At 32.4% G+C, this 10819-nt stretch overlaps 2 protein-coding genes across 2 annotated transcripts in view; both read right to left on the bottom strand.

Annotated features, from left to right (window-relative positions):
- The window catches only part of LOC102588853 (CTL-like protein DDB_G0274487), an 8409-nt gene extending 5503 nt beyond the window's left edge, over positions 1-2906 (bottom strand). Inside the window, exons 1-2 of the mRNA XM_006362488.2 lie at positions 2666-2906; positions 1191-1657 (exon numbers count right to left, since the gene is read on the bottom strand). Coding sequence (XP_006362550.1) covers positions 1191-1657; positions 2666-2746 — 548 coding nt within the window. The 5' untranslated portion in view covers positions 2747-2906. The remainder of the gene's footprint in view (positions 1-1190; positions 1658-2665) is intronic.
- A 2997-nt stretch (positions 2907-5903) lies between these two features.
- LOC102588534 (protein ASPARTIC PROTEASE IN GUARD CELL 1) lies at positions 5904-7836 on the bottom strand. The gene has a single exon (XM_006362487.2). It carries the CDS (start codon positions 7689-7691, stop codon positions 6243-6245), a length of 1449 nt encoding a protein of 482 aa, XP_006362549.1. The 5' UTR covers positions 7692-7836; the 3' UTR covers positions 5904-6242.
- Positions 7837-10819: the final 2983 nt, after the last annotated feature.

Below are 10819 nucleotides of genomic sequence, written 5' to 3'. Positions count from 1 at the left end.
CTACCTCTACCCCTCCGCGTACCCTCTACCACCATTACCTCGCACCTCCTCACTGGGGCGTCTGCACTCCGTCTCTTCACATGTCCAAACCATCTCAGTCTCGCTTCCCTCAGCTTGTCCACCACAGAGGCCACTCCCACCTTCTCCCGGATAACCTCATTCCTAATCTTGTCGCTCCTAGTGTGCCCACACATCCATCTCAACATCCTCATCTCCGCAACATGCATTTTATGAACATGTGCGTTCTTAACTGGCCAACACTCCGCTCCATACAACAAGGCCGGTCTAACTACCACTCTGTAGAACTTACCTTTAAGTTTCGGTGGAATTTTCTTATCACACAATACTCCAGAGGCAAGCCTCCATTTCATCCAAGCAGCCCCAACGCGATGTGTGACATCATCGTCGATGTCGCCACTCCCTTGGATTACAGCCCCAAGATACTTAAAACTTTCCTTCTTAGGAATGACTTGTGCGGCAAGTCTCACTACCACATCTGTCTCATCCAACACATCGCACTCAACTTTACCAAAATGTCACAAAAATTACTAAACTACTTTTTGTAACAATAAAGCCATTCAACATATCCTAAGTACAGTATGACACTAAAAGCCATTAGAAGGAAACAAACGAAACATTTTTTATTATACTTAGACAAAGTTGAGTTGACTTTTCTTTGGCACAATAAAATGAAAGTTTAGTAACCATCCGTAAAACTACCCCAAATACTTATAATCAGGGAGAGCAACCTCCTTACAAATGGCAGGATGACTTTCTATCCTAAGAACTTCATGATTGCTGTATTAGTATAGACTTTGAAACCTGTTTCATTTGAAATCAGGATGACAGGGCTGACTCCAGATAAGATTTCTTTCAAGAAAGTTAATCTGATGATGCTCCAGCAGAAGACAGACATGTAAATTACAAAGCAAATATTAGAAAAATTCTCACTTTATACAATCTCACTAACAACACAACTTTCTCCAAGCTGACTTTCCAGAAAGGAGAATTTGGGTAACAGGTTGCATATTCATTAAGAAATAAAAACAAAATACTAGGCCAACAGATGGATAAAGATTAAACATCTTGTAAAAGAGAATTGAACTCAGATAGAAACCGATAAACATATAAAAGCAGGATTCTTTTCTGTTTTCTTATTTTTTAAAAATCATGATCCTTTTCAGCTATACCTGTCTATGACTGATATTACGTACAAAAACTGCAATGTTGCACCAACAGCAAATGCAACACCCCAGAAAAATTGTTTCTGCCAGAAACACAGCACACTGATCACAGCAAGATATGTTGTCAAGATGTGAACCGATAACTTCATCATGTTACTAGCACTTGAACCAAGCAAAACCAACCAAGACCATGCCAGAACTGTTCCCACTGCACCAGCTACGGTATAGAAAGGCCAAAAATCTTCGGTCAAACCAGGCTGATTCTCAAGGATCATCTTCGTGAACCTATCAATTTTGAGCCTATCCTTTTCCCTGAACCTGTTAAATCCCAATACCGCAAGTGCCACACCTATCAACACTAGATGCAGCATGAATACCCCCATCCAAAACACATCTCGCCAATGCCGTGAAACTTGTGAAGTGAGTTGTCGAGATCTAATATCATCTCCACTCGCACTACTCCCCACCATATTCTGCAGTCAAATAGACAAATAAATAATAATTAAAATCTGAAACTTCTCAATGTCTGCATAGCACAAGTAGGACTCAGTTGGTACTCGGTACTCCCTGCCTGATTCCATTTTATATGGTGGTTTTTGTGTGGTTTAAGATGCTGAATTCATTTAAGTAATATATTAGTGCTCGGAGAAGAAAATATTAAAGTAGGATTTGAACATGAGTTAGACATCATAAGCACAACAATGAATTTAGATTGACAAACAACTTAACATTCATAGAAAGCACAAAACAATGAATAATCAGTACTAAAATCTTGAGTACTGATAAACATACTAATCTTTATACTTCCGTCATCCCAATTTATACATACTTCCTTTCCAAAATGTCCAAAATGTCCAAAATTCTTGAGCCATTCCAAATTTTTTTATACAACTTTCACGAACTTAAATTCACTTTTAACTATCCAAAAATAAACTTTTCATGAGATCATTTCTCTACTAAACTAATTTTACAAACACCATTTTCTTCCACTACCAGTAATTAACAAGTCAAATCAACATATTTATCCAGTCAACACCATCATATCCATGAGAATACAATAAATTAAATATCATAAATTCAACAAAATCAAAGCAATTTAACATTACAAATTTATCTAACACTAAAAATCCACAGCCACAACATAAAATTCAAACTTTTTTTAGCAAATTCAACACATACTTCAACCACTTAAAACCACAAGCACACTAGTAAATACATCAAATTAAACAAACAGTAACCACACATTCACACAAATAACCGTAAAATTACACTAATTAACAAAAAAAATTGTCTTATTTTTAACTAAACATACTTTATAAAGTTGTAAATTCAACACAATTTACCTCACAAGCTCACTGTTAAACATCGATTTAAACTATAACAACCGCAATATTCACACAAATAAGCATAAAATTACACTAATAAACAATCAATAGTTAATTACAATTGAAGAAAAAAAGAGCAAGTAGTGAAATGTTTACCGGCGCCGGAGCAGCGCCGGAGGGAGAACCGGAGCCGTCGCATGAGGAGGACGAAAGTGAATAAAACTGAGAATCATTCATGGAGAAAATTCGTTGATCTGGATGACTATAACAGAGAGAAGAAGTAACATTGATGGTATAAATTCTTCATAGAGAAAAAGATTAGTTTATAAATTAAAATTAAGTTAATTGAGAATTAAAGAGGATAAGAGTCAATTGAAGTTTAATTTAGGAATTATGAAAATTGACTAATTACATATGGGTTATTAGAAATGAAACTGATAGGTAACGGTAAACAAAATGGGAAATACAAACACTATTATCTAATATGAGATTAACTTTGAGCGTGAATTCAGATTTAATGGACTTTTATATGTGTAGCGGTATCGATAAGGAAAAAAGGGGAATATTTTTACAAAATGCCAACGTTTCTTCGTTGGATAATCTTTTAAAAATTTTAATGATTAAAATATTAAATCTAAATTATTGGGACCAAAGATCCTTTTTCCTTTTGTTCGTTTACTACTTATTTTACTCTCAATAAGTGGGGAAGGTGTTGTATTATTTGATATTTATTTTCTATTTTAACCAATTATTTATATAATTAAATAATAATAATAATATATCGATGTGATTTTATAAGTGGGATTTAAGAAGAACAAAATGTATTGAGATCCTATTAACACTTATTCTGGAATAGAATCTAATAGACTCTCGACTCGAGAAAAACGAGAGAAAAATTCGAAACGTATATTATAACACAAAAATACGACAACAAAATAACAAGAGTTACACGACAAATGGATTGAAGCGTGCAACATATAGAAGAAAAGAAACTATGTGATTACTAGATAGTACCACTAATAAGAGAAGAGAACACAAAATGTTATACCACTCGACTTTCTACTAATTTCTAACTTAATTCTCATTTTGTATTTGCTTTATAATAATTGATTAAATTTTCAATATGAATCAGACTTATCCCATAACTCTCAAATATATATGTCAGAGTCTTATTTTTTTAAGAGGTAAAACATTTCTTACTATTACAATAATAAGAACAAAAACTATTATAATGACGATTCAAAATATGAAAACGTAAATATATGAATGAACAAAGAAAATTCAACATTAGGTTGATAAAATTGTGTTTTCTTTTCCCTAATAAAGCCAATAAGATGGACAGGACAGTAATCATTTTTATAGTATTATTATTTTGGTCGCATATATGGTGGTTAAGGTTCATTTTCATAGGATTAGATATGATGACAACGACTTAATAAATCTTTATATTAAATCAATCAATTTGTTTTTACAGTTTAAAATTAAAGTAAGAATACTTACTTGCACCAAATGTATTTTGAAGTTTTATAGAGTTTTTTTCTCCAATTCTTTGATGTAAAAAAGGTTCATGTTCTTCTTTAAATTATTCTAATTTATGATCCAATTAATAAAAGTTTGTAGTGCTAGGGAATTAGATTGATAGCAACACTACATCCTATTATATAATATATAGGGACTTTATACTTTTTAATTAAATCGTCCTAGCTGCTTTTTAATATTCTAAAAAAATAGATTTTTATTTGATATTAGTTATTTATATTGACCTGATTAAATCAGTTTTACATCGAAAAATGTCTTATTGAGAGGTTATAAAGCGTTGTAAAGGTGATTTTGGACCTACCAGAAGTTGAATTTGAAATCTTTGATAAAAAATAAAGGAATAATTACTATTTTACCACCATTTTTTCGATAATGTTTAATTTTTTCAATACTTTGACTTGTCCTATATTTGGTTTAAGTGGAAAATGAAAATGGTTCCCTCTTATAAGGTAAAAAAAGATGTCTAAGTTTTTTCTTTCTAGCTTCTCTGTTTGGTCCAAAGGGAAGAAACAAAAGGTGTAGCCTTTTTTTTCTTTTTACGTGACTTTTGTACCACAAACTTTAATGAGATAAAGTTTTACTCTTTTCGTAAAGAGTTAATTTCAAAATTTAAATTTGATAAGTTTGACCATTCAAGAATGCAATAGTAATGGTTCAATAAATTCATTCTAATTATAGATACGTTGTATTAGAATCATAAAGCGCGATAAAATACCATCCTATTATGTCAATAGTTAATTTTGAGGTATCAATTATGTTATCCTCATCAAATGATATACTATATAGCTTCGCAACTGATAAAAAAAAAATTAGTAACCAATATATTTATTTTATAGAACAAGAATTATAAGTCGTCAAAGATGTTAAAATTTTACTATTGAACCTGTTGAATTTAAATTAGTAACGAAGTCAAAAATTTATTTGAAGTATATGTTAAATTAAATGTGAATAAATAAAGATCGGCAAAAAGTACGAGTATATAAATTGAAGGGGAAGGAGCAGTATAGTATTGACATAATACATAAACATGACTCTTAATTTGGCTTCAGTGGACAATTATGTCTTCTAACTTTGAATGTGCACAAGTAAACACTTAAATTTGTATAAAATTGAACAAGTAGACACACATGTCATAATACACGTAGTACGCCATGTAGGATACAAAATTGCCATGTATGGTGCCATGTAGGACGATGTGTCAATTTATTCAATTTTATTCAAGTTTAAGTGTCTGGTTGTCTACACCCAAAATTAAAGATCATAGATATCTATTAACATCAAATTAAGGATCAGGTTTATGTATTACGTCAATAGTATCATACTAGACGTGTTATGACCGGAACATGCATATAACAACAAATTCTAGAAGCTTTTATTTATACTAAAAAAATGTACTATTTATGTCTGTAGAGACTATTATCTGTATGATTTGATTAAAAGTATTATTCATAAGGGTGCTAAGTTCAAGTCAAGTTTTGCTTCACCTTTTTAAAATATATATATATTTTTTATATGTCCTTGGATGTAGATATTTTAAATCTTTCCTTCTATTATGAACTATCATTCAAGTAAAAAAAATTAAAAAAATGTGGTAGACCGATAGAGAGCAAGCCAACCAGGATGAATCACATAAAAGAACTAGAGACCTATTAGGTTGTTTTTTTAAAAATAATTACGAAGAGATGCATGTGATATCTTAGTTGAATTTCTCATTGAAATGAGAAAGAAAACACAAAGCACCAACTTAAAAAGAAAAAAAAAAGTAATATAAACCCAACATTGTAATAGCATAAAATTTCTTTAAAAGTCATTCACTTAGCCACATGTTCAATATGACACGGATCAAAATGAGTTAAGCCAATAATCAAATTAGTCAAACACCACGAATCCAACATGATCCGAATCAAAATGAACTGAGCCGATAACCCAAGAGTCAATCACCTAATAGGCTAATTTTGCTACCCGTACGTAACAACTCCAATTGTTTTTCCAATGGTTTGCCCATAATACCCCTCACACTATCAATAAATTACTATACAAAAAAACATACTGAAATTGCAATAATAACACACACACACACATACTGAACCAGGTCCCACTTCATCACGTTACAGTTATTTTAAGTAGGCCCTGACCAAAATTGAAAATAACTTCCTAACTAAGGGGTAAAACGGGAAGTAAATAATTTTACTTACTAACATTGATTGGATGAGAATCCAATGAGAGAATTTACCAGGTCGAAACTGACACGTGTCCCTTGCTGTTGAACGTTACCGATTATCGATAGCGATGACGATGATGGAGCGAAGGCAAAACAAAATGTACTCGATGAATCAACAGGTATCAGGTAATTCTTAGCCGGTAAGGCTAACTCATTCCCGTTAGAAAAATGAAACGACACCGTTGGTACCTCAACGCTTTTCATTGATTTCAAATCGTAACACGTGTCAAATAACGCAACGCCGTTAGTTGACGGTAGGTGTCTCGTCCCTTTCACGAACTCATCACGGAGCGTGTTGTACACGTCCGTCTTCAATCTCGTCACCGCCGTACCTGAATCGACGATTACTCCGCCGTCGCCGTTGTCGGCTATTTCGAAATCTGATGGATTAACTGAAAGCATGTTCCCGGCGACGCTGATTCCGGTTAAGTCTACGTAGTAGAATGTGTCGAGTTTTGAGTTTTTGATTATTGGAGCGGTGACGGCGTTCGGCGGAGTTGCGCCGCCGAACTCGAGAGTTGAGGTAGTGTCGGAGTCACGGTCGACTAAGCAGTAAGAGAAGGAAGAAGCATTTATCTGTGAAGGAAATGATAAAGCGCCGCCGCCGAGACCTAATAATCCTGCTGCTCCGACGAATAAACCTTCGTTATTATGTCCACAGCCGATAGCTACATTCTCAACGGAAGACGAACCGGAAAATGTGATACTCTCCGTCACAAAATCTCCAACTGTATACGAGCCATCTCCGTAAGATACTTCGTATAAACAAGTATCATTCCTGCATTCAGAAACATCAAGCGATTTACACTGTTGCGTTTCACAAGTGAGCGGCGAGAACGTCGAAGACGAAGCAGGTTCAAAAATTGGATCAGCTTGTTGGTAACAATCAGCACAAGGAGAACATTGAACCCAGTTAACATCACTTCCGGTGTCCAACACCATGTAAACTTGACTCGGCGGATGACCGATTCCGATTCGTGAAAAGTACTCACCGCTTCCTTGACTAGTCCCGGAGATAATTGGTCCTTCAATTTCCTCAGCTTGAATCTCTCGAAACTCAGTTTCCATCGGTTTGAGATCCGATTTTCCAATTCCTTGTACAACCAGATCTACACGAGTTTGAAGTGATTTAGCTCGAGCTGAGTCACGTTCAAGTCGAGCTAGCATCAATGAATTGTAGTCCTTATGTGAAGTCCCACGAACTGCTACTCGAGAATGCAGTTGAAAACTCAGCAATGATGAAGAAATTTGATTTTCTTCATGTTTCAGAGAATTCAGAGACGAATCAAGTGAGAACGGATTATGGGTTTTCTGAATGGAGGAAGAAACGTCGAGGATTTTTGTTCTTGAGGCATTATCTGGAGTTGTTCGTGAAAGAACTGTGGTGAATAACAGAACAAAGAAGAAAATGGAAGTCGCCATTGTTGAAGGCCTTGGAAGAAGAAAAAAACAGAGTGCGACTGTGACAGTGATGAAGACTGAGCTTGGATTTATATATTACAGAGTTCAAACAGAAAATATATGGTGGTAGATAATTACTTTCTCCCGTTCCAAAATAGTTGTTACAATTCACTTATCGAGAGCTTATTTTGAAATAAATATATTTTAAAATATTGATTTAAATGGCTAGACGGTCGAAAAGCATAACATGATGTGTATTTGAAATGAATAGAATACATAGAAATTGTATCTTAGTCTTCAATGAAAAAAGGGTCGCAATCTAGTGGCAAGTGTTTTTTTATTTCAAATCAGAGATTTCGATTTTAAACTTTTGAATATGATGTTGTTTTTAATTTGTTAACGGACGTTTTATAGTGGATATATATATAAAATAAAATAATACAAATTTAAATTTAATCAAATTTCAATACAAATATTGGACGGAGAATAAAAATAGACTTTAAAAAGGTCACGTTGGACTTGTTGGAGGAGACAAAGAATGGACAATGAGGAGAAAACAAGCTTTGAATAGGGGGTTTTAATATTTCAATTAATGTTGTTCTTTATTAAGCATAATTAATGGAGAAAACTTTTTCATTGCATGTTTTATGGTGTGTTGAATTTAAAGAAGAATCTAAAGGAGTTTAATCAAAGAAATTAATGCACTGTACTTTGGTAGTTGTTACCATAGCTTGTGAACCTTTATTGACCATTAATTAGATTGTGGCTCAACCCCACTCACTAATCATGTCTTGTATTTTTTGAGTAACTTACTTAAATTATAAGACATGATTAGTGAGTGGGGTTAAATCATTTAGTTAAAATTTTGAGCAACTTTCTTCTAGTTAAAAAGAAATCAAGAGTGGTGTTTTCGAGTGAATTCCTATATTCGCGGTACTCGCTTTTATGGATCAATAAGTAAATAGTAAGAAATCGATTCTTTATTGTCAATTAGTGCGTTGAAGTTTCGTTAGTGAAATTTTTAACACATATATAAGGTTTGAGTTGTAACTATCAGCTTCGGATAATCGCTAACTAAAACCTTTCACATCCGGCCACGTGTTCTTCAATAAGAGTTAAACGATTTCAGCTAATCATAAACTTAACTTAGCAATCAAAATTAGCAAATTAGCAATATTACTTGTTTGAATTCTATAAGTTGAAATTTCTTCTAATTAACCATGTTAAACAAGTTGATTAGGCAATATTGTAGTTGATAAAAAAAGGTTATAACAATTTCCCCACCCTTCACTCCACCAAAAGGGGATGACATTAGTATTAGAATTAGGTTATTTTATTTGATTATTATGATTTTGGCTAGGGGGGTTGGTTTGATTTAGTTGAGTATATTAAGGCGGATTGATGAATGAAATGGGGCCAAGATGTAGGAGATTTAGGAGGTCAAAAGATGGTGCATTGGAATGATGACAATTATCAAAGATGTGGTGAAGGTGAAGCAAAGGCCTTTTGTTTTTACCACACACATGGGATTTCTTGGGTTCGAGTTTTAGAAATGAAAAAATACGGACAAGAAACTTTGATTCAGAAATTTTTCGTTAGGATATAACTATTTAGTAAATGATTTTTTTTTTCTTGTAACATATGAACTTTTATGTCACTGTCTAAGAATTTCTCTTGATCAAACTTCAAATCCTATAAAAGAATTGTCAGATGACAGTGTTAAGTTTTACAAGTTATTACAAACATTAGATGACAATTTAATATTTTATATGTAGGATAGAAAAATATGTGAGCAAATTATACTTGAATCTAACACTATCCGAAAAGATAATTTCTAAGGCCTATATTTACTCAATTTTTTAAAAAAAAGGAACTAAACATAAATAGGGCCAAAAAGTGGCATTTTGCATAAATTAGTCGTTATTATGTTATTTAATAGATTTTACGTGATATAAATCCAAATTAATCAAAACTTTAAAGCAGATGTAACAAATAGATGAAAGTCCTTTTGTTGGTAAACCAAACATGATTTGTGTGCACCTAAAAAGTGTAGAAATGATGTGAGTTAGGCTCTATTTAGACTTTAAAATGATAATTGATAAACTATAATTTTGTCAATGTGAATAATGATTTTGATTGTCTAACTAATTTTATGTTGTTTGATTATTGGTCAAAAAGACTTGAAGTGATACTAACTTTTTTGACGTGAGTTTTTTTTTTTTTCATGTCTTCCTTCATAAGATTGTATTAGCATTTACATACACAATCATATAATATAATGTTAGTAAAACTTATTAAAAATAATGAGGCATGAGCACACATTAAAATATCTCTATTGGTCTCTTTTTGTCATCATCACAAAAGTAAAAAAGTAAAAATAGACGTGATTGGAGGAGAATTTTTTTGACAATAGTAACCACTTTGACATTTAAAAATAATATAATAAAAAAAAGTGTGTCTCTCCAAATTTGTGTGAAAAATCAAAATTTTGTTTAACTTTAAACTTTGATATTGAAAGATGATTTTATATGTCTACAGACTTGTACAATATATAATTCGATACTTCGTATCTAATAGGATTTGTAAAAATTCATTATTAATTGGTCACTAAATTAGATTGATAATAATTTTTTTACTATTTAGTGCATAACATTATCTTCGATAACTCTTTATTTTTGTGTTGCACTCTTGCTTTCTCACAATAGCTTATTTTCGTAAAAAACTCTTATCAATAGTTTGAAATTGATCCGTGAAATCAGATATTCTTCCTTTTTTTTCTCCAAGTGTTTCCTATCTGCAACATGGTTACGTTGTGATGGAATGGTTTGGGATCCTTCCACCTCAATTAAAGATCTCGAATTTGAATCATTCGAAATAAAATAAATTCTATTGAAAGCGTTACCCGAGAAATAAGTTGTATAAATTTAAATTTAATCAAATTTCAATGTGGATATTGTCTCAATATTTCTTTTTTTCTTTTAAAAATATTCAATAAAGATAAAGCTACCAAAATTCCTTCATTCAACGTACTTAAAGTATTTGATTAGATTTAAAGAAGTAAAGGTAAATCCCATCTGTCAATGTTCCCAAGAATCTTTGGGGTTTTGTTTCTTATATTATTACTATATATTATAAAAGAGAGTTTATGC

This window comes from Solanum tuberosum, unplaced genomic scaffold (assembly GCF_000226075.1).
Source record: "Solanum tuberosum cultivar DM 1-3 516 R44 unplaced genomic scaffold, SolTub_3.0 scf00410, whole genome shotgun sequence".
NCBI classification, from domain to species: domain Eukaryota; kingdom Viridiplantae; phylum Streptophyta; class Magnoliopsida; order Solanales; family Solanaceae; genus Solanum; species Solanum tuberosum.
The sequence above is the reverse complement of the archived record's forward strand: the minus strand, read 5'-3'. Positions and strand labels throughout refer to the sequence as shown.

What these genes read in the sequence shown, in the direction of transcription:
- LOC102588534 (XM_006362487.2), bottom strand. Translation starts at nt 7,691, where the DNA reads ATGGCGACTTCCATTTTCTTCTTTGTTCTGTTATTCACCACAGTTCTT.